At 31.6% G+C, this 26,532-nt stretch overlaps 1 protein-coding gene and 1 long non-coding RNA gene across 2 annotated transcripts in view; both read right to left on the bottom strand.

Annotated features, from left to right (window-relative positions):
• LOC139843029 (uncharacterized) overlaps window positions 1–7,209 on the bottom strand; it is a 28,399-nt gene extending 21,190 nt beyond the window's left edge. The window contains exon 1 of the mRNA XM_071833115.1: window positions 7,190–7,209. Coding sequence (XP_071689216.1) covers window positions 7,190–7,209 — 20 coding nt within the window. The remainder of the gene's footprint in view (window positions 1–7,189) is intronic.
• A 3,760-nt stretch (window positions 7,210–10,969) lies between these two features.
• Window positions 10,970–12,824, bottom strand: LOC139904063 (uncharacterized). Its single transcript, XR_011778641.1, has 3 exons — window positions 12,448–12,824; window positions 12,264–12,304; window positions 10,970–12,155 (listed from the first exon to the last, which is right to left on the bottom strand). It is a non-coding gene; the product is annotated as an uncharacterized lncRNA (long non-coding RNA).
• Between the last annotated feature and the right edge of the window lie 13,708 nt (window positions 12,825–26,532).

The following is a 26,532-nucleotide window of genomic DNA, read 5'->3' as shown; positions in this document are numbered from 1 at the left end:
GATTATTTGTATACCCTTTTTATTATCAAGTAATCATTTAATCAGTTATACTATTGTATCAACCCATATAAAAATTTTTGTGATTCAATGGAATACATTTCTATGGGTTTTGCATTAGATGTTTCTGATACCTTAAACTCTTCATGGATATTCATGTATATCACTATCAAGTGATTCATTTAAATAAGTAGTAATAACATCCATGAGATGCATTTCTAAATTTTTTAAAAACTGTTTGTGATGACCCGGAAATTTCTGATCAAATTTAAACTTAATCTTTGTATGATTAACATTTCTGATGCTATAAGCAAAGTCTGTAAAACTGAATCTAAAAATTTTTGAACTACTTTCATATATTCAAATACCTTTCGGTTATTTTCGATGATTCGCGAACAATTATATGTAAATAGATACATATATACTATAACTTGAAAAGGTAACAATGTATTAATTGTTTGATACCGTACATTAAACTTATTGGTTTAAATATCTATTTGAATATATATGATAAGTTGAAATATTTATTATTAAAATTTATTTATAAATAACTTCCAATGTGTATTTAAAAACTGATTTATGTATATTAAAAAGATATATACATATATATAATTTCAAGTTATTTAGTAAACGATAGTAACATTCGTTTGTTAATTCGATTGATATTTAGATAATTGAACTAAAACGTTTAAGATGAACAAGTAAAACACTAATTTGCTACAGTATTTTCAAATTGCTACAGTACCCAAAATGCTACAGTGTTTTCGAAAATCACTATTTGCTACAGTGAAATTGACTTTGCTACAGAGACGATGATTTATAGAAGCAAATAACCAAAATACTTAATTGATTAAAGCTACACTTAGAGTGACATAGTTATAAATGATTAAGTTCATATTTTGACAAAGGTACGAGTTACGAAACGAAAAGTACTAGTTTTCTCAGCGTACGAAAGGGCGTTCGAAAAACCGGAACCAGGACATAAGTCGAGTGACGACGTACGACTTATTGGAACAAAAATTACAAGTCAACTATGCACATAAATTTAATATAATATATAATTAATTATATAAATTATATAAATTATATTTATATTTATTTATTATGTCGACAAGCTAGATTACAAAAACAATGTGAGCTGGAAAACCCACCCATGCGATCGCATGGGATTTGGCCTAGGAAGCCATGCGATCGCATGGCAGTCTGGTCCAGGCCACATCTATAAAAGCCGATGTTTTGTGCTTCTGATTTCATTCCTACCCCGTATTATATTTATTAATTATATTATTATTATTATTATTATTATTATTATTATTATTATTATTATTATTATTATTATTATTATTATTATTATTATTATTAATATTATTATTAATCTTAATATTATTAGTAGTATTATTATTAATTAGTATTATACATAAAATACTACGACGAGGTCATGAGCGTGTCATTTTCAAAATGGTTTTCAAGCGGGATAGAGCTAAGGAAATTATGGGTTATTGCCAAAGAGATTATGGGTAATGTTCGGGGGTATATTTGTGAATCAAACCTAGTGTTTATCATCTCCGTTGCGTCTACGTACTTTCCTACAATACTGAATCTCAATATTGATACGTTGAAATCTACGGTTATTTGGTAATCCGTGTTTCGATCACATTTTGGTGAACGACTTTATATGCTTCTAAGGTGAGTTTCATAAGATCCCTTTTACTCTCTACATTTTTGGGCTGAGAATACATGCAAATGCTTTATTAACCGATATACAATATTTATATGCGTGAGTTTCATTGATCCTTTTTAATTGCTTTTGCAATATATTTTTGGGCTGAAAATACATGCACTTTATTTTAAACGCAATGGATACAAGTACATACTAAATTCTACACTGAGTTTGAACCGAAAATCCCTTAGCTTTGGTAACTAGTAGGGCTTGACATCCCCGTCTGTTCCAGGTATAGAAACCCTAGCCTGAATAAAACAGACGTATGCTATTTGAGTTTAGTACAAGTTGGTTTGCGTGTATTGTACATGTTGGTTGCATGTATGTTAAAACAGGGGTACTTATTAAAACGTTAAAGCTTAGTTACCAGGGTGCTCAATCTCGTAGAATATTTTGATAAACGTTTCTGGATGAAACAACTGAAATCTTGTGATCCACCTTTATATACAGATTATGCGAAACATACAAACTATGAACTCACCAACCTTTGTGTTGACACTTGTTAGCATGTTTATTCTCAGGTTTCCTAGAAGTCTTCCGATGTTTGCTTATATGATAGACAAGCTATGTGCATGGAGTCTTACATGGCATATTTTTCAAGAAAACGTTGCATTCACCAAATCATTACCATGTATCTTATTTTGACTGCATTGTCAACGGAAGTACTGTTGTAAACTATTATTTACAGTGATTGTCTATATGTAGAAATCATCAGATGTCGAAAACCTTTGATTTAAATATTCATATTTGGTTTGCCTTTTCAAAAGAATGCAATGTTTATAAAACGTATCATATAGAGGTCAAATACCTCGCAATGAAATCGATGAATGACGTGTTCGTCCATATGGATTTGGAGCGATCGTCACACTGTTAGGCTGATTAAGTATCTAAAAGTAATTGCATCCATAACAGGAGAATACGTTTTTTCTCATAAACCATTCATGGTCTTTGAGAGAAATCTTGAGTTACAAGTCTAGCTTTATCTTGTAACTTCATTTTTTCTCATTTCTTTTTCGGATAAAAATTCATTTTTTTATTTCATACGTTTCACATCTTTAAAAGTGATACGATTGATCTGAAAACTTTTCTTTTATTGAGCGATTCTAATTTAGCCCGTATTGCTCCTATCCATTGAGTCCAATCATGTCTATTTGACATGCAATGACAGATTTTGGTTCCAGATCATCATCCTTATTCATGATGTCATTGTAAGATTATATGAAAAATCAATATTTGTCATTTTGTTTCGGTTCCATAATATTGCATAATTTATTGCAATTTATGTATTTACATCGTCAATATCCTCTGCAGAAAGAATATTGATTTGTGGTTCTTCTTGAACACCTTTTTTTTTACCTCATTATCAGCTGATTTTCTTTTTCAAAGATTTTTATCTTTGGAACCAATTGGTCTCCCACGTTTCTGGCGTGGCAAAGACTCAAGAGTGACATTATTGCCAGCTTTTGGAATTTCAATTCGAGCTGGAGCATTTGCTGCTGGTATATATGATTTAGTCACTCTTTTTGTATCTGTAAATGCATAGGCAATTTATTCGCAAGTTCTTGCATATGCATTATTTTTTGAACTTCGGTCTCGCATTCTTTTGTGCGAGGATCAAGATACATTAATTGAGGTTCACACCATGAAACATCATTTTCTTTATTTTTTATTTCTCCCCCTAATCTAAGGAACAATGTTTCATTAAAGTGACAATCAGCAAATCGTGCTGTAAAAACATCACCCGTTATGGGTTCAATATATCTTATGATTGAAGATGTTTCATATCCAACATATATTCCTATCCTTCTTTGAGGACCCATTTTAGTGTGTTGTGGTGGTGCGATAGGAACATAAACCACACAACCAAATGTTCTAAGGTGGAAAATATTTGGCTGATGGCCAAAAGCAAGTTGCAAGGGAGAATATGTATGACGTGCACTTGGTCTAATGTGAATTAATGATGCAGCATGTAAAATTGCATGACCCCATACAGATACTGGGAGTTTTCTTCTCATTATCAATGGTCTAGTTATTAACTGTAATCGTTTAATTAGTGATTCGGCTAAACCATTTTGTGTATGCACATGAGTAACATGATATTCAACAACAATCCCTGTAGACATATAATAATAATTAAATGTTTGAGATGTTAACTCACTAACATTATCAAGTCTCATCCTTTTAATGGTGTAATCAGAATAATGTGTTCTCAATTTAATAATTTGTGCAAGAAACTTTGCAAATGTCATATTACGGCTTGATAACACACAAACATGATACCATCCGCTAGATGCGTCTATTAGAACCATGAAATATCAAAATGGTCCACATGATGGATGAATTAGTCCATATATATAACCTTGAATTCTTTCAAGAAACATTGGTGATTCTTTGTCAATATTCTTTTCATTAATCACCATATGTGCTTTTTCATTAATCACCATATGCGCTTTTCATCATATATCCTTTTCACCATATGCGCTTTTAATCATATGCGCTGCGCTTTTCATCATATGCACTTTTCATCATATGCGCTTTTAATCATATGCGCTGCGCTATTAATCATATGCACTGCGCTTTTCATCATATGTGCTTTTAATCATATACGCTGCGCTTTTCATCATATGCACTTTTAATCATATGCGCTGCGCTTTTAATCATATGCGCTGCGCTTTTCATCATATGCGCTTTTTATCATATGCGCTTTTAATCAAATGCGCTGCGCTTTTCATCATATGCGCTTTTCGGTGCTACATAGGTATTTCTCATTTTCGGTTATCATTGACTGATAATCATATCCATTATGATATATATCAGAGAAACTTAACAAATTTCTCTTTGATTTGGGAGAAAACAAAGCATTGTTTATCAGAAAATTCGTACCATTTGGTAATATATATTTTTGCCTTTTCCGTTCCTTATATCAAGTTTGCAAGACCTGATATAGTATCTATAATTCTTTCATTTGATTTAAATCAATGAAATATTTCTTAGATTTGTATGTTACCACTATCTGCAATACATAGGTCTTTACCATTTAATTGATGTTGTATTTTAGCAAGATTCATACTAAAACTTCAAATAAGATAAGCAAATAATGAGTTATATTTCAGCAAGATAATCAAATTATATTACATGCAAACAAGTTACAATCTGAAGTATATAAAAGATAACACTTAATAAACATATGTGTTATGGTCTAAAACCATTTATTTATGAGTGATACATAATAAGCTAAGCATCTCAGAAAATTCAAACCATTCAAGTCTCAAGATAGCTCAGAGTTTATTTAATCAAAAATTTTCAACAGATTCACTCTCGTTTTCTTTTCTTTTGAGACTTATTTGTAGAGATAAACAAGATGTTCATGTATTCAAGAAATACTAGACTGATGATCCACGTTACCAGATCATTAAAAAGAATCTCCGAGATTCTTATAAGTGCGTCTACTAACATCTTCAATTTTATTCTTTCATGGATCACCGTTATTTCTTGATAATTAATATCATATCTATCTTTGAGTATTTTCCATAATACACTTGGATCTTTGATCATATAATATGTAGATTCTAAGGACTCGTCAATATGTTTGCTAAGAAAAATACTTGCTATTGCTTTCTTTTGTTCGTAACAATTGTTATTTTCATTCAGGGTTTCTAAAATACCGATTGATTCGAGATGTTTTTCTACATTCATAACCCATGTTAAGTAGTTGTTCCCACTTGATTCTAAAGGAGCAAATTTAAGCCTTTTCAAATTCGACATTTTCTATTATCAAAAAGATGAACAACATAAATCATAATCATAATCAACTTCTATTCATAGACAAATAATAAAATGAAATTAGAATCATTTTAAATTCATAAGTAGCAAACAACAGAATAATTGCATGATTACAAATGATAAAATCATGAGAGCATGATAGAATATAGGTTCACCCGATGGTATATTAGCAACAATGATGATAGTTAGTATGACCAATACAATAGGAAAAATCATCCTTGTGTGAATAATCTTTACAAAAAACTTTTTGAGAGTGGTAATCTGAGAAAATGAAGATTGATTTCTGAAAATGTGAAAACTGAGATGTTTATTTTATATTTGAAAAATATAGTCGTCGTAACGTTGTCAGTTGACGTTAACAACCGTTATGTATATATGACCGTTGTAACGTCGTTAGTTGACGTTAACGACTGTTATGTACTCGTCGTATTAATAATAATTTTAATAAAAGAATTTTATTAGTACAAATACGATTACTATAAATACATTTAGTATAAATACGTTTAGTATAAATACGAAGATTAAGAGAATAAACATATTATGCATAAATAATAAATTTTAAGAATAAACATTAGTATGCATGAAATAAATAATGATTAATTGCATAAGTAATTATAAATGTTAGATAACATAAATATAAATGTTAGTGAAGTTAATAAGAGTTAGATTACAGAAATATAATTCAGGCGGTATAACCGACCATATATAACTTAAATAACATAAATATAAATGTTAGTGAAGTTAATAAAAGTTAGATTACATAAATATAATTCAGGCGGTATAACCGACCATATATAACTTAAATAACATAAATATAAATGTTAGTGAAGTTAATCAAAGTTAGATTACAGAAATATAATTCAGGTGGTATAACCGACCATATATAACTTAAATAACATAAATATAAATGTTAGTGAAGTTAATAAAAGTTAGATTACATAAATATAATTCAGGCGGTATAACCGACCATATATAACTTATGATGATAATAATATTTACCTTACTAATAAATAATAGAAGATATCATTAAAGAATTTCTTACCTTGATTAGTGACTTGGGCTTGCTTAGATAAATCTTGATTATACGAAGCACTTCGTGCTGATAACGTGTTATAATTTTAGGAGTTTATAACTACCTTTAATAATGTAGTCTCTAATTAGAGAATAATAGAAAGAAGAGAAAGAGAGAGAGAGAGTATATGTATATGAAAATATATATTCAAAGGTGCATCTTCTGCAAACTACATCTTCATATATTTATAATACAACATAAATTACTGTGCAATTCTGTGGAAAATTTATAGCCACAAAATTGGCAGACATATTTGACTTTCATAACAGTTTTATTAATTAAATTAATTAAGTGGTATCAAATTAAGTAGAAATAAAATAAAATATTCATTTTAAAAAGGTATCAATCGGGTGTTTATATTTAAAGAGAAATTATTTTTATTTATTTTAGAAAGGCAAACAACTTATACTACTATTAAATTAGAAAATTATACAATACAAGAAAGGCATATGAGTCAATGCATGTGAAAGAAATAGGAAAACAGTACTAGAAAACTATGGAGCTACAAAAGAAATCGAAAGCTAAAAAAGAAAAAAACATCACGATGGGTTTTTAACAATGATCGTCAAAAGACTTTGGATTGAGGAGCCATTTATTCCAATCGAGTGCGAGCTTACTATAGCGATTCGAGATCCATTGATACGATTGTATTTCGTTGAGGGCCATCGGGCCAAGACCTTTTTTCTTCCGAAAGATGGCATGATTTCTGTATTTCCAAATAAGGTAGCTAGATGACCAAGTGATTGCTTGCCATAACAATGAAGGGCGGTCTTGTCTATCAGGGTCCGATTTACCCTGCAACAAATCTTCTAAGCTTTGGGATTGTTTGGCTACTTATGCCCCACCATTTGAGAACTCTGGTCCAAACTTCTTGTGCGAAATTGCATTGGTGTAGAGTGTGGTTAACAGTCTCGAGACCCTCATCGCATACTTGACATCTTAGTGTATCCAAGTCGATTCCTCTTTTATCTAATTCTGTTAAAACAGGGAGTCGCCCCAAACGAGTACGCCAAACAAAAATTCCCATCTTCTGAGGTAACAGCGGATTAAGTAGAGTTTTATTGTCAAGAGAGAAAGCACGTAGCAGTTTGTGATTAATTATCGACGTTAACTTGGATGTGCAAAAGATACCATTGTTACTTAAATTCCACTTCCAGCTATCATTTTGATTATTTGCAAATTTGAACGCCTGCAGCTCTGAGAGTAGCGAATTTAACTAGATATATGTATATGTATCTAGTTAAAGAGAAATTATACCTACTTAACTAGATTAAGTATTTTATTTATTTATTTTTTATGAAAGATATAATTCTCAAGATAATTATAAATATGTATATATTATAAAAAATAATAATATAAATATTAAGGAGTATAATTTTTTTTAAAAAAATTGGTGAGTCTTAAATAAATAGTTTTATAAGAATCATATCATATGTACCTTAAAAGATTGTAAAATATTCATTAAATTTATATAACACTTGTATTAATCAGCAACAATAACAACAACAACAACAACAACAACAACAAAACTCATTTATAAAAGTGAAATATAGTGGAGATAAGACATAGGCAGTCATTCGCTTATTTTAAATAAAGATAAATTATTTCTTCAACCACACTGTAACTCTCAGTAGTATTAATATTTTTCTTAATTTAACATTATTTAAAAATATTATGATATTGAAACTTTCATGAATCTATTTACTTTATTAGTTAATTATACTGATGTAATTGTTGATTAAAACTTTTCTTATTACTTTTAAAATCATTAATTTTATTTTTTAGATTAAAAATATCAACAATATAAATATTTTAATTATATTTAGAGTCTTCAATGTTCAACATTCAAATATTCGGGTCACATCTTCTCTTCAGACCTCGTTCATTCATAGACCTTCGGTTAAAAGCATCTAAAAACAAACAAACAACAACATCCAGTTTGAAACAATACGAAATCCAATTGACAAAAATCCAAGCGAAGTTGAAAGCTCTTCAACTTCATGGAAGACAAGAGAGTTACACCATCTTGAATATGGTAATTTAAGGAAGACCATACATTCTATAGAAAAGCTAAATAAAAAAATAATAAAATAAAAGTAAAAAAAAATATCATCCTTTTTGAACCACCCTATGTGATGTGGAACTACTGATTGCACACAAAAACAACCCAAAATCATCACACCCAATAATCAAAAAGTAAACTTATTGACTTAGTGTAACTAATTTAAGTTCAATTTTTAGCATTTAAAGGTCAACCTGATCACCATGTTATGATCATTAAACGGTTAAACTAGATGATAATTCGTCCTTTATTGCAGTTGATGGAGCTAAAATAATTACAACAAGCATTGCCTCATATGCCTTCTATGTATTGTTTTCTAAGTTTAATAAAATATGTTTGCCTTTCAAAATAATAATATTAATAATTACAGCATTTTTTATAGTCGAATAGAAGTTCATAAAATATTGAAACCCCCAATAAACGTACGAACTACAGAGGTAAACAAACCATACAACCAAATGGAAGCTCACAATACTAACTAACCGGACAAAGAACAAGCCTACATCAAACCTTAATGAAACAAGCAAAACCAAACCAATAAATACGCTACAAAAAGAGGGTGATCAATCTAAACGACACAAACGAAAAAATTAGAAATCATCCAAGTCTAACACTCAAAATGAAACATATGAACCCTAACTCTTTTTTTCTTTTCTTTTAAAGTATCTAATATGGAGTAATTGACTTCATTAAGTTACCACAGGGGTGAACTTATGATGGGGCGGGGTGGGGCGCCCACCCCTAGTGGATTTGCAATTTTAGTGCAATTTTTAACGATTTTTTGATTTTGTCTCTAGTGAATTTTATTTGCCTTAAAGCTTTCATATTTTGCTCCAAAATCTCCATATTTTTCCCCAAAACCTTCGTATTTTGCTCAAAACCTCCAATTTTACTCAAACAACTTTATATTTTGCCCCCAAAACTTCCATATTTTGTATAAAAAAAATACGTTTAAAGTTTTTTTTTTTTTTTTTTACTTCTGGTGAAAAAAATTTCTGACTCCGTGCGTTACCAGCGAGCCACTCATTTTCCTCTATACTCGTTTATTATTCGTTATTAGTACAATAAAATTGGAGTAAATTATTTAGTTGGTCTTTATTGTTATATCGGAATTGTTGTTTTAGTCCTTTAAACCTTTTGGATTATATCGATAGTCCTTTAATTAGACATTTTGTTACATAGATAGTCCTATAACATAACTAATCAGATAGATTTCGAATGTTAGTAATTCAGTATAAGGTACTAGGCAATAGTTTTTAAATAAAGGACTATCTTGATAATAAATTTGTAAATAAATGACTATTCAGATAATTAAAAAATTTTAAGGACCAAATCAATATTTTTAATATAACTGTAAGGACCAACGAATTAACTTACTCTATAACATTATCACTATCACTATCACTATTACTATTATTATAAATATAAATATAATATAATATAATATAATATAATATAATATAATAATAATAATAATTATAATTATAATTGCATAATTGAGAATGTTAAATGTAATGTCTAATCGACTTCAATTACGTTTATCATTCTACTTGTACTTCAATAAAAAGTATTGTCGCAAGGACCATTACGTTTAAATATGTTAATTATGGCAATTTCCAATCTCGTTGTCTTTTCCTATTTGTTGTATAAAATTTGATTTGATTGGATTCTGAGTATTTTAACCTCATCTAACACTATTTTATAATTTATGATCATTACTAAACCAGTGTTCTGATATTACTTTTTGTTTACTCTGCTTGTTAAATGGGTGATCAAGAAAATGTATATACATTAGATGATGCACTTTCTACAATTGGATTTGGGAAGCTCCAAATAATCATTTTCGCGTATGCTGGACTTGGTTGGATAGCCGACACAATGGAAATGATGCTTTTGTCGTTTATAGGACCCGCCGTTCAGCCGGAGTGGGGCCTATCTTCAAATGAAGAGAGCTTGATTTCAATTGTGGCTTTTGGAGGAATGCTCGTTGGAGCGTATTTGTGGGGTGCCATCTCTGATTCTTATGGCATAAAGTAAGTCCCTCGATGAACGTAAATAATATCAATTCTTTTTATCATATTCTCATTTGCCCATTAATGCATAATTAGGAAGGAATTCCTCGGTGCAGCTATGATAACAAGTGTAGCAGGCTTCTCGGGTGCTTTTGCTCCGAATTACGCATCGTTGCTGGTGCTTCGTTGCATTTTTGGTGTTGGTGTTGGTGTTGGAGGTGGGCACATGTGCACGTCATGGTTTATAGAGTTTGTTCCCATTTCAAACAGAGGCTTTTGGATGGTTGGTTTGTCAAATTTTTGTCTACAAATGGATACCCTTTTATCGCAGGCTTACGTGACATTTGTCTACAAATTTGCTAAAGGGAAATGTTATTATGTTATCCATAAAATGATTAACTTGTAACCAAATCAGTCACCAATTTTAGTGAAGTACTTCTTATTTGATAACCTTTACGTCTCGAATTAATGGAAGCAAATGTTGCTCTTACAGTCAATTGTGTCTTCATAACAGATTAATTTAACAATTAACAGTATACAATCACATTTATGATTAGTACACGCTATACGAAGGGTACCTCAAAAGCAGTCTCGAATCGTTCAAATGGACTGCTTCACATTAGGGCAAGCCCACCCAGCAACTATATCAGCATGTCTCTAGGAACTCCTTGTCAAATGCCACAAAAAATGTGTCTAACTGTCCGAGTAATGTTATAACCTTCATAAAATCAAAAAGTAACCTGACAAACAACACTAATGTTGGAATGTTCGGACAGACCTTGTGGTCAGTATACTTTTGACATTGAAATCTATCTTTGCGAAAAACGTGTAGAATCAAAACAAAAAAAAAATTATTAATAAAAGGAACTTATATATTGCATTACAAAAAACTAATAAAATAAAAAAAGAAGCCTGTATCTTACATTACATGTTGATTAGGTTGCTATTAATATCACACATCACCACTCACACTACTGACTTCCGTCTCTTCTTGGTTCATGACCGCCACAGCAACAGTTGCTGCTACTGGAGGTTTGAAATTCTTAACCTCCAGATTACGAAATTGTTGTGCTTGATTAGTTGTTAGATATCCAACACATGAAATGAATTATGAATCGAATATCTCCTCCAATCAGCAGAGTATCATATCAACGTATTATAATATATACAATTTCCAATTAACGTAAATATAAGATAGATTTGATTGGTGTATATTGTCAGTTTCACTGTTGAAACCGATTAGCCTCCTAAACCGACCCATGATCCGACAATAATTTCACGTTTAGCCTCCTTAATTTACCCATGATCCATAATAATTTCATCTAAAATTTTAACACTCGGCCCGTTAAAAAATGGTAATCCGTATGAAATATTTGACAAAGGTATAATACAAAACCAAAACAAATACCAAGACCAAGACTTAAAAAAGAGCACAAAATAATAGGGGGAAAAATCATTTACCTAAAAAACAAAGGAAAGTAAAATGAACGCCATCTTTCAGATGATATCCTGCAAATGAACCCACCATAAATCAACAATCACTCAAACAACCTGGAAAAACATGCGATGAATGACAAATAACATACACGAAATAACAAAACTAAAAACATAACATACATCAAAGTAGGTAGAGACGAAAGGCCACAAATCCAAAAAACCTGGAAAAATCATGAGTTCTTTGATTTAGTTTTTCTTCCAAAATTATGTCAGTCAGTATATTGGTCATCTTTTATCATACAGTTGGTCATGTATATCAATTGAAAATCAATTAAATAATGAAATACTGCATCTAAGTTATTACCAAAGATCTCCTTAATCCTCATAAGTTAGACATATTGGATTCCTCTCCAATTTCATCAGCATCATCTCGTCGTTAATCATTTCCTTGAAAACCCAAGCCCAATTGAACTATATTACATCTAAAACACTTGATCAGTGAAATAAAGTCTGATGAATATTATGGACAGAAAGCAATTATATCATAAAACACTATAATCATCATATAATAACCTTCAAACTACACGTTAAACACACTATTGAAATACATAAAACATCAACAGAAATCATAATTTTGTAGATAGAAATCGATACCTTGACTTGTTGAAAGAAATCCAGACACCTAGAGGATATTCCTTGAATTCGACTTTGACAGGGATATACATATTTATTTATTTAACTCCAACCAAATTACATACCTATATATATATACATATATATATATAGGGTGAGGATCCATTGAGAACTTAGGTAGGGAGAGAACCTAGAGAACTCACATATTAATGTACATGCACCTACTATATGCACCTATTCTTTGAACAAAAAAATTCAAAAAAAAAAAAAATTCGAAAAAAAGTTTTTTATTGAATTTTTTTTTTAAAGTTTTCCACGTCAGCATGCTGACGTCAGCGGACTGACTGCCACGTCAGCAGACTGACTGCCACATCAGCACAGACTGACACGTGGCTCAGTCTGCGATGATGTGGCAGTCAGTCTGATGACGTGGCAGTCAGACCGCTGACGTGAAAAACTTTTTTAAAAAAAAATTTCTGGCAAAAAAATTTCGAATTTTTTTTTTCGAATTTTTTTTTTTTAATTTAGCCCGATTTAGAGTTTAGGGTTTAGGGTTTTGGATTTAGTCCCTATACCCAAAACCCGTAAACCCTAAACCCTAAACCGTTCGTGTTAAAAACTCAATCTAAACCCTAATTTCTAAACCCCAATTCTAAACCCTTCTACTAAACCCTTTGGTGCTATGAGTTCTCTCTCTACCTAAGTTGACCATGGATCCTTTCACTATATATATATATATATATATATATATATATATATATATATATATATTAGAGGGATCAAATGAGAACTTTTTTGGTGTGAGAACTAAAAAATACACTGAAATTCGAGCAAAAAAAGGAAACTCGAGCTAAAATGGTGAAATTTGAGCAAAAATGGGACACGGACGAACAAAAAAAGTGATATTCGAACAAAAAAAAAGACACGACCGAACAAAAAAAATAAATTCGAACAAAAACGTGTTCTACATTTTTGTATTCGAACAAAAAATTGTAGAACATGCCTGTAGTCGTCCGTGTTTTTGAATTTTGCTCGAATTTCCTCTTTTTTGTTCGTCCGTGCCCCTTTTTGCTCGAATTTTAGTGTTTTTTGAGTTCCTAGAGTTCTCACACTAAAAAAGTTCTCACTGGATCCTCTCCCTATATATATATATATATATATATATATATATATATATATATATATATATAATGTTTTGATCCCTGCATACACAAAAAACATCTCTCTAGATTAAATTAAAATTCAATGTATAAAAATTAAACCTAAATATTACAAAACTAAATCAAATTAAACAACAAAGACTACTAAAATCAAACCTGATCGAAATTAATCTTCAAAACGTTGATCCGAATCCATCAATTTGACTCATATCCCTAGAGCACGATCGTTGTTGAACAATTGAAGGGCAAATAACTACTGAGTATATTATATCTTTAAAAATTGATGTTGAATCCAACAATTTTTCAGTGTTATATACAAGATTATACCTTACGAAATTAGGATATCGATTTAGCGGTGATATATTAATGATTAGACCTTACGAAATTTGGAAATCAATCAAATCATCGATACAGTCATCACGAATCGTTATCTTGATATCTTCATCGATTTGAATCTGATATCGTGAACCGTAATTAAAAAACATCACGAATCAGATGTTGAAATTAATTTGTATGGCGAATGTGGATTTGTTGATCGCTTGTAAGGCGACCGTGGAATTGTTGATCGATTGTTGATATCTTCATCGATATAAATCTGAGACCGTGGACCCTACAAAAGAAACATCACGTTTAATGATCGATTTTAATTAAAATGATTGTTAGGTTTAGGGTTTAACATGTCTGAATTTATGGAAAATCGTCTGAGAAAGATGGTGATATAGGTTTACGATGTAAAATATGTGTAATGAGAAAGATAGATTGAGAGAAACTGAAATTCGATTTGTGGTACTACGTTGTAGATTAGAATTAATTGGTAGGGTATTTTAGTCATTTAATTGAGTGATTAGCTAATCTAATTTTTTTGTTAACTAATAGGCAAAATGGATGGTTGTGATTAAAACTTAGTCATAATCCTATGATCATTAAGGGCTTAGCTTTATTAATGATGAAAGATAATGGTCCTCTTATAATGTTTAAATTAAATAAAAGAGATTGAGTGTAAAAAGAGATGGTTCCTCATAGCATATGTTTTTATGCAAGCAGATGAAGGTTAGAATGAGTTTGACTTTACTCTTTTCCACCTATTAACGACATAGTTATATTTGTCCACCAACTGCCGCTCATGCATCTAAAAAGCCTTAAAACTTTGTTCAGCTGGCATCTTGTTAAGTACCACAAACCATCTTATTTGCCAAAGGTTACTATGAAACAAATTAAAATAACTTATAACAAGTAAAAAGTTGACCAATGGAGCACATATTATCGTCACTATGCAAGTTTAACTTCTATCGTATATGAATGAAAGAAACTATGCTCCCTTAATTCGAAAAATATGGGTATGCTGGATGATCACATACGTATGATTTACTATACCCACATCTATTACTATAAATTCTCGTATTGTCGTTAACATTATGTTGGCATGTTGTAGCAAAAGCTTTTGTTTTTAACTATTTACTGTCTAATCCTAGACAACTATCATCAGATGTGAAGGATACATGTACGCTCTACCACTAAACGATGAGCTGCTGAGTTGACTTGCTGTATAGACTCCTCATGAGTTGTTAGCATATAGCTTAGTGTAATAGCGTCAGTTTGAAACTGTGAGATATGTCAACTTTGAGAAGTGACCGATTAATGGGCTGCATCCGAATGACCATGCCCAGTCCTGCCATGTAATAACCATATCTTAGTCCCACAAGTTATTTTGACAGGCATTATATCATGTCCCAACATAATTATTTGCCGTATTATTAATTGTAACAACTAATTTCACTAGACATCAACATGAAACAGGCTATTACTGATGAGCTACAATTACTACTTGACCTTAGTTTTACCGCTTACAGTACAGCTACACGAATTCTTATTTTTCGCAGATATAATCAACGTATTACATTATAATCATCTTTAAATCTTCAAATTTTGGTAAAAGAAAATTATTATTAGACGAATTTTGTATTTAGCTTACCAGCAACAGCAGGGAAACAAGACAGAGGATACAGATCAAGTAATACATCGGAGCCCTAATTCAATATTTGTAACAATGAAATCAAAACAGATTGTAGTTGAGTTGATATATGTAAAATATATATTTGATTTGTGCCCTAAAACATCAATAATAATGACTGTGAGTAAAGAAGGATATATGGTTCGATGGTGCGAAAGGGAGACTGGTGAAGACGAGGCACGGACTATGGTTGCTTTGAATCTGTATTCGGTTCGGTGTATTCACGCTTTTGAAATTGTTTTGGGCCAAACCGAAAAACGAATTCAAAACTAAAATCGAATCGAAACCAAAAATCGAACTCGAATCCTGTTCGATTTCGGTAAAAACCGTAAATCAGAAAAAAAAAAAAATCAGAACCATGATATTTTAATTATGGTGTTACTGATGTCTTAGTTATTTACAACCTAAAACAATGGCTTAATATTAAATTATCAAGAATTCAAATTTACAGTTTAATCGTGACGTTTACTGCTTTTGTTATTAACTCTTGGTGGAGAAATGACTTGTCTTTATTCTTGGATATGGGAAGGATTTTCTACATCCCACATCCCCATACACCACTTATGTGGTATTGAATTTGTTGTTATTGTATTATAATGTGAGCTACCAAATTGTCATATCGGTGAGGAAACTATTTAGATGATTAGATCCCAAAATATAATGACATTGAAACATAAATATACAAATTAAATATATAAAAAAATTTGAATTCGGCTTTCGGTTTATTCGATTTCAGAATTTTCAAAACCGAAAACCGAATTCAGATTCGGTGTGTTTTTTTCCCTTTTATTTGGGCTTGGTTTTCGAGTTAAATGATATCAAACCAAATACCGAACACCCCTAGTTGTTGTTTGGCCAATATTGTATCTATGGGTGTATATGCTATTGGCGATGCTAGACTATTGTAAATTGTGGATATTTAGTTTATGCGTTGAGATTGCATGGTTATTGAATTGCTAGCTCGTATGCGGTATTTGTGTAAGTGTTTGCAAGTAAGTAAATTATATATGTATATGTATAATTATTGCATTCACTAAGCGTAAGCTTACCCCTCGTTGTTGTTACCTTTATATAGGTACCATTTGTTAAGAAGAAGACTACTAGCTGCTAGACTAGTTGTTTTTGGGTTGCTTGAGTTTGATGGGGTAGCTTTTGACTATTTGGATCCTTCAATCGAATAGTACACATACATATACATTGTATTCATGGGCCTTGGCAATTCGAATCCTCCGATGATTATAAGGTAAATTGGTTAAAATAGGGTATTTAATATTTGGTTTGAAACCAATTAATCTGAAAACTAAATCAAAATCAAACCAGGGAAAAATCAAACTGAATGTAAAAAACGATTTTTGGATCGAACAAAACGGAAACAGAATATGTATATATATCTATTTTATCAATGAATAAAAGTGTAGTGAGTGATTACTTTTAAATATATTAGCTCGCATTTATAACATATAGGCTCATTAGCACTTGGTGCGACCATTTAACTGTAAAATAGTTGTGTGTATTATCCAAGAATCATTAGTTAAAGACCCGTAAATTCACGGGTTTGTTAAAACGAACTTTTTAGAAAGAGAAACACATTAATTTTGGAAATTATATATATCATGTATCATGTTACGACGTAATAAATATTGTTTACACTTTTATAAAAAATAATACATTAATTACAAACATGAATGTCAAGCAAAATGAAATTTGGTAAAAATATTATGTATACCCCTTTTACAATGTACATTTGTAAATAAGCAATTTGTTACAGTATGCACAAAATGTACCTTTGTAAAAAACGGTAAGATTAATGTGTTCACAAAGAAACACTTACTTTCTTATATTCTTTAATAGTCATACAAAGTTCTTGTTAGTCAAAACAACCTTCTGTAAGCACAGTGATTAATATGGTCACAAAGAAACAATTACTTTCTTATATTCATATATATGCTAATATGCTATTAAAGCTAAAGCATAGCTCACAAAATACATAAGAAATAGAAAAAATTACGCGGTTGGTCACTCATGTTTGTCAAATATTTCATGATAGCCACTAACGTTTATTTTGAACATGGTTGGTCACTCAACTATGCACATGGTTTCGTGGTTGGTCATTCGGCATGACAGACGTTAGTGCAAGTCCGTTAGGTGGTTCCACATGACAAACATGTGAGGATATTTTTGTAAATTTACCATTATCCTTTCTTTCCTGTTTCACCATCACTTTCATCTTCATCTCTTCTCCATTTCAACAAACACTCATAAACCTTAGATTCTTATAATCAAATCAACACCCGACATACAAACACATCCATGACTAATTAATCAAACAAACAAAATCTATATTCTATTCTATCTATATATTATTGTAAAGTAATAGTAATATAGAATAGATAGATTATAAAATCTATACTCCGTAGCAGAAACACTTAAACCCCATTTGTTTGCATCATCATCCCCAAACGAAAATACAAACAACAAAAAGAGATCGAAGATCAACTATGTTAAAAAAACACAAACAAACAAAAACACTCAAACACCCAATTGAGTTTTAGCGATGAATACCCGTTTGATTGTTAACGCTGGGATCCAAATCGAAGAAAAAATCAAAGATCTTAGATCTCAGATCGAAGAAAAGATCTCACCACGAGTTCAAAGGGGTGGTCGAAGAACAGCAGCTCGAAGAACAGGTTTGAAGAGCAGATCAATCCGTCGTCCTCCACCCTTATTGTTCTTCGACTTTTCCACTACCGTCAAGTTAATTTCCGTCGTGGGAGAAAAGGTGTGTATGTGTAATGTGTTCTTCATCTCATCTCGTTTGTTTATGTGTTTGTGAGATTAATGATTTAATTTTAAAACCGAAAAAGTAGATAAGATTGCTTGATTTGATTTTGAAATATTTTTGAGATTGAAACTGAAATTGATGTGTTTGTGATACTGTATGTGTTTGTGTGTATGTGTGATTGTTTGATTTGAATAAAAAGTTTTTGATTTATGATTTAAATTTTATTTTTATTTATATAATTTAGGGTTTTTTAGATGAGGGATCTTATTTTATTTTTTAATTTTTTAATTAATGGTGACGGTGAAGATGAAGATGAAGATGTAACCCGCAATGGACGAAAATACCCTTACATGGTACCACTTAACGGACTGAGATTAACGTCCGTCATGTCGAGTGACCAACCATGAAACATGTGCATAGTTGAGTGACCAACCATGTTCAAACTAAACGTTAGTGGCTATCATGAAATATTTGACAAACATGAGTGACCAAACATGTAATTTTTTCTAAGAAATAAGCAGGTCAAATAACGTTAACAAAAAACAGACCTTCTGGATCTTAATGTATCATCTTTATCATCAACAATATATCCAAAACATTATATTCTTTCCCGCGATCTGTTAAAAAATTGATAAATTCCAATATGAAGTTGATCAATAGATCCAACAACATATAGAAAACGTAAAGCTCATGTAAAAATTACGATTCTTATATAATAAAATGAAAGCATCTTTAAAGGAAACCATACCGCATCCAAGGAGAAACATTTTCTGCAAAGTGATACCCACTTTGTCTCGCTTTTCAGATTTTCGAACTATAAAGGAGAAATAGTGTAACAACCTCAAATCCGTTTACCAAAAATGGAGCACATTTTTTTTTAATATAAGTTAGGTCCCATTAAACATCCACTTTAAGTAAACCATTCCAAATAGTTTTAACCGAATACACATTATCATAATGACACATTTAACATTTTAATATGACTCTTGGTAGACACATGACAATTACAAAAGCATTTGCAATAATGACTAAATCACACGAATTACGGGTTAATACTCAATAACCCAACCCAATACCAAGAGCATAATTCCGGGGACTACCAAATCCTCAATCCGCGTCCAATTATCCAAAAGCTACCCCATCGAGCCCAAACGCTCCTACGCATCTAGTCTAACAACTAGCTAACTTCACACTACCTGTAAAAAGGTGAACAACGAGAGGGGTAAGCTTAAAGCTTAGTGAATGTAATAATTATACACATACATATATAATCTACTTACTTGCAAACACTTACACAAATACCGCATACGAGCTAGCAACTCAACAACCATGCAATCACAATGCATATTAAAGTATCCGCAATACACAATAAGCTAGCATCACCAATAGCATATAGTTCACGATATAATATGCTAAAACTACAGTACATAATCATGGTTAACCATCATCACACACACATGGGAACGGTACTCGCACAATGACCGTTAGTATAAACTAACCCCTAAGGTGGACGTCCGCACTTACCGAATCACCCTTCACGCACATGATTAACCATCGACACACACACACAAGGGAACGGTACTCGCACAATGACCGTTGGTACTCGCACAATGACCGTTAGTGTACACTAACCCCCTAGGTGGACGTCCGCACTTACCGAACCACCCTTCACGCACATGTGGTCCCCATCGCACAAAAGGGTAGTGAATCCACACGCTCGGATAACACTATAGTGAATCCACACGCCCGGATAACACTAACCACATGCCCGCAAGCAAATAAACTATATACACATATATATAATTATTCCACTCACCTCATGAACTCGAGCATTACATACCATGCTCGAAATCTCCACCAAAAGCAACCGAGAAAGCGTTTACCTATAATACGCATATAGGTATACACATAATCAACATACATTCTCTATAAGAGGATTCGACGCCAACACCCTTAACCAATGGTTTATACCTACCTCCACAATCCGCCCATTTAGACACCTAAAGTGGACTTCACCAATTATCACTACGGGTGGTAATTCCGTCCCATTCAAAAAGGTACAAACTAACACTTATTGCACTTGACCTTACAAAACCAACCCATAAGTGCAACTTGACTCAAATTGCACTTAACCACCAAAACAAGTCAAGTTTGACCCAATATCACCATTACTAGTGATTACGTCATAAATTCAACAATTTAACACTTAACACAAAAGTTAACTTCCAAGTGACCAAATTAGGTTTAACTCACTTCGACTTGTCAATTTACACTCAAAACCACAACACGTGCAATATTGACCCATATTACGTTTGACCACGTTTGACTTGTGTTAACACATCAATTTGACTCAAAATCACTTATCATGAGCGGTTACATCCAAAAACATCATTTAACGCTTAACACAAATGTTTAAACATCCATTTGACCAAAACTAGCCTCATCATCAATTTTGACCCAATTTAAAGTCAACCCATTTGACATAAGTTCCAAAAACATCCTTAATCACTAACGGCTAGTGATTAACTTTTCAAAACACCATTTAACACATGAATCAAACATTTATATACTTGATTCATCAAATCTTGACCCAAAACATAATTTGACACAAATCAAAGTCAATACCCATTTTGACTAGTACACAAGTACTTATGAACATCCAAAATCACCAATACACTTACAAACTAGTGACTAACACTCAAATCCATGACAAATACTTCTAAATTCGTCATCAAACCCTAAACCCACAATAATCGGGTTTACTTACATAATACATACAACAAAACCCCCAATTTCATGATAAATGGGGTTTATAACCCTAACTAGCTCAAACCCCAAACATGAACAAGAACCTTAAACAATTAAATTTGGATTCGAGACTTACCACTACCCTCAAAACATAGCTAGGAGCGAGATGAACAACTTTAACACTTGAGCTTTCACCCGAAACAAGCTTCTTCTTCCTCAAATCGACCTTCCTCTCTCTAGAAGTGGGTTTCTCTCTCTAAGATGAGAAGAGAGTGTTTGAGTGGAAGAGGATGAGGTGGAATGAAGATAAGATAAGCTTGGAACCAGTTTTATGGCCAAAAATCCGGCCTTAAAGTGAAAAGACCAATTTGCCCCTTTAAAATCCCAAATTTAAGGTTAAATTCGTAACCTGCCAGCACCAATATTGCGGCCGTAATCCACAAAATTGCGGTCGTAATCCACAAAATTACGGTCGTAATCCCCAATATTGAGGCCGTAATCCCCAATATTGCGGTCGTAACTTGGCTGTTTTCAGAAACATGTCACCCTGCTCAAAAGTTGTGGCCGTAAAGCCATAAATTGCGGCCGTAAGTTTTGTTTTTCAGGCCCTTTTTCATTTTATGACTAGATTAAAAAAACGTGGCTAAAGTCAAACACAATAAAGATCGAATATGCACCTTTGGCCTTCGTACGTCGACCAAAGCAACATGCCAAAGGAAAAACGGGGTGTTACGACTCTCCCCACTTATAATGGATCACGTCCCCGTGATCCTCATCGTTTACCAAGAGGTAAATACTACATTGCCTTAACCCTTACATACAATAGGGACCACGCCCTACGATCCTACGAAACACAACCAGGCTCGACATCCATAATATCTTCCGTTAATCTGAAAATTTCACCACATGCTAATAATCACTAGCGTGCATTACCGGAACCAGCGGTATCTCGTACACTCAACGTCAAAATACGGAAAACACCATTATCCCTTCAAGTTCTCTCGACTAAAACTCATAACAAGCTGCATCCATAACTATATCACTCAACGCGATCTACTAGGTCCACTACGCAGTGAACCAATTCTTGCATTAATCCAAATCAAGAAGGATCCATGCCTCATTAAAACTCCGTACTTCATCGGTTCGTAAACCAGCCAATCAAGAATGTTCTCTGAATCAAGAACCAACTTTCCCCGTCTCCATCACCGGGTCATTCCTTTAACGAAGAAATTTCGGTATCACCAAAAACAAATCACACTAGGGACACAAACTTTCCCATCAATCGATCCACACACGACCATCAGTCTCCGGATTAATCCAGGGCGACAATAAATACACCCCGTGCTGAACAATACCTCAACACTCGACGCAGGGTTCCTCCTCTAAACCCTACAACACAACCACACAAGACGGTTTCCTAGTACTAGCATGGAAACTATTCGTATACTAGAATCCCGTCAATAGCGAATTATCATCACAAAATTTCGCAATTCACCACATGACCCACAAAAATATCCACTACGCCTGGGGAATCCTCCTACCTAGATCGTCCATTAAGGATGGCCTTGACATTTAGATGCAACTAACGGGTCACATTGTAGTGACCCGAAAAATTTCGACTAATTTTAAACCAAATTCTCGATACGTTTTAATATTTTTGACACGATAAGCAAATTCTGTAAGGTCGAGTCTCAAAAACCTTGAACTGTTTCTTATATTCATTTGACCTTGACTATTTCCAACGATTCACGAACAATTATTTGAAAATAAATATGTATATATATATATATATATATATATATATATATATATATATATATATATATGTATATATATAATAATTAGAGATAATAAAATATAACTAATTAAGTTGTTATTAGAATATATATATATATATATATATATATATACATACAAAACTAATAATTAGACGTATATTGTAAAATATTAAAATATATAAATGGTAAATATTCAATATATGATATGAAATATATATTCAATAATATTACATAATTAAAATTGTAATATTAATATATAAAAATGTAATCACAAGTTAAAATATAGTTGTTATTACTTTCATTAGTATTATTAATATTAATATCATTATTATCAATATCATTATATACATATAACATATACATGAAATTGGATACATTTAATTAGTAATATTATTGTTATCATTTTTATTATTAATTATTGGTAAACTTACTGAATTATCATTTTTGTTATTAGTACTATCATTATATTATTATTAACAGTATTTTTATATGTATAAATAATAATAAGATTATTATTATTACTATTATTATTATTATTATTAATTAGTATTATAATTAATAATATATTTATATTATTTATAATCTATAAAACAGAAAAGAAAAAGGAAATATGTATGAATCAGTCAAATATCACAATCTGTTTATTTCTTTTCTTTTTCTAATTAATATTCCTGTTTAACTCTTTGCTACATATCCATATCACTCGTACGAATCTGTTAGCAATCAATCTCCACTTTTATATTTCCCTATTTGCTTTCTGATTGGAACTGCTGTCAACACCCAATTCTTCCATATAACAACGAAATCAGTTGAACGTAGATATCAGCTTTTGGATTTTATTTCTTCTCTTTTGTTCTTGTCGACTTAAATGATTCTTCTGTCAATATCAATTAGCTACAAAACAACTGAAATCAAATCTTGTTACTGTATTACTCTTTCTTTTACATTCTATAACTGATACAATTCAGAAAGAAAAAGAAGAATAAAAATCAATAAAAAAAAAATTTAGGAAATCTGTTTTACAATGATTTAATTGTCCTTCCTGTATGTTAAAGGTAATTGAGTTGAATAACTTACACATATCGTAACAAATTCAGTTGGGCATCAACATCAACTTTTCTTATTTACCTGTCCTTCTTGTCCTTCTTGTCTGCTCGAGATTCTTTGGTGATTTCGATTAAACACTACAAACAAACTCAATCCATCTTTTACTTTTGTTTTCTTCTTCTGGCCTTGTATATTTCTGTTGACCACCATCAATCCTACAAAACAAAATTTGATCAGTTATAGATACGATATCACTCACTAAATGTACAAATAATTACGTACAAAAATTACATAGAGGTAGAGAGAGTATTAGAAATTACATTCACCATCACCATCTCAAATTGTTGTTACTATCTTTGGTTTACAACCATCTCACACCAATCACCTGTATATTTGTTCGTCTCCAGTTTCATTTAAATCATAAACCGTTACCATCATCTAAGCACCATCTTGTGTTACTACTAACTTCTTGGAGAATCACCTCACAACCACAATAGACCACCACCTTAACATCTTCGCCACCTTTATCCCTTTCTCTCTCATTCTCTTTCTTAGTTGAAACCACCATAACTGCCACCTCTTTTACACTCTTATGCTTGACCGTTTTCTGTTTCTGTTACGGTTTATAACCACCACCAACCATCTCTTCAATTATTATGTACTGCTGCCCTCTTATTTAAAAACCCTACAATTCCCATCTTCGACCCAAATCTTTGTCAATGTGATTCATTCGAAACTTTAACCCAACACAACCATTATGAATTCGAATATACAGTCTGTATATATATATTATAATTCAAACTACTAAATGCGTATACATTTTATCCTGGTGGCCGACAAATTGGGGTCACTCAAATTAAAGGACCTTCCACATTTTCTAAAGTAACTTTGAAGAGTATATGATGTGTTGTCGAACCCTCCGACCCATTCGATACTAACCCACTGCAAACAGACAAAACTTTTCTTTTCATTTGTGCTAATACTCGAGCCAGACCACTTCTTGTTAATCATTGTGTTTAGTGAATTATAGAGCTTTTTAATATGCTTGAAGAGCAAAGATGTCGATTGTAATTGGGAGATATGAGGGGTCACGAGATTAAAGGGGCCAAGTTAAGGGTAGTGGAATTTCTTTATACAAAACTTTAAACAAAGTCGATCATGATTCATGGGGGACACTCGAAAAATCTTGGCCGACACTTATGGCATCTTATTGGCATTTATAATTTTTTTTTATTGATGATGGTGACTTTTATAAACCAAGTTGGGGACTTTTTGTGTTATTGGATTCATGATGAGGATATTGGTATTAAGATGAAATAATAAACGAAGGTAAAGATGATGATAATGGACTGTTATGATAACGATGATAGTGATGGATATCATATGGATGATGGTGACGATGGAGATTACATGATGCAGGATGATGAAGACGAGATGATGATAAAGGAAGAAGATGGTGATGCCTTGATGATAATTGATGATGATAATACGTTGATAATAATCACCACCACAATCACTTTTCGATTTCCATAACCTCTGATCGATTACTAGTTTTTTTTCTTGTCCAATCGACACCCCCAAAACCGACCCATCTGTGGTTATAATTCAAGTGTTACCCTAAAATACGAATCAATATTGAACACTAAAAGGATTTTTGGGCTCAAGTTGTAACCAGGCTATGATTAAATCATTTTTGGTTGGGCCGAAAATCTTAATGTTGGGCTGAAAGATGTGGCCAAGATATAACAGAAGTACGGGTTATATGTATTTGTTGGGGGAATAAAACGGATAAATTGAAATAGCAGAATGGTTGAGGGAGATTTGGGTTATCGAGAGGTCGTTGGTTCGATTCCCGTCCTTGGCAACTTAATTCTTTTTATTACTCTTAAGGTATTATTTGACATTATTAAAATTATTACTAAGTATTGTTATTGTTATTATTACCTTTATTATTATTAATAATAATATTATTAATTCTATTGTTATTATGGTTAAGATTATTTTTAAGTATTATCATTATTACTATATGTATTATTATTATCATTATCGTTATAAAAATATGACACTTTTATTATTATTAACTCTATTATTATACATACAACTTATATATATAAATATATATATGAAAAGTATCACGAATATAAATATTTTATAAAGAAGTATATATATATATATATATATATATATATATTTATATATATATATATATATATATATATTTATATATGAAAAATATTATTATAAATATATTATAAAGATATAAATCTTAATTCATTAGATTATTAATGAA

This window comes from Rutidosis leptorrhynchoides, chromosome 4 (genome assembly GCF_046630445.1).
Source record: "Rutidosis leptorrhynchoides isolate AG116_Rl617_1_P2 chromosome 4, CSIRO_AGI_Rlap_v1, whole genome shotgun sequence".
NCBI lineage: Eukaryota > Viridiplantae > Streptophyta > Magnoliopsida > Asterales > Asteraceae > Rutidosis > Rutidosis leptorrhynchoides.
The sequence above is the reverse complement of the archived record's forward strand: the minus strand, read 5'-3'. Positions and strand labels throughout refer to the sequence as shown.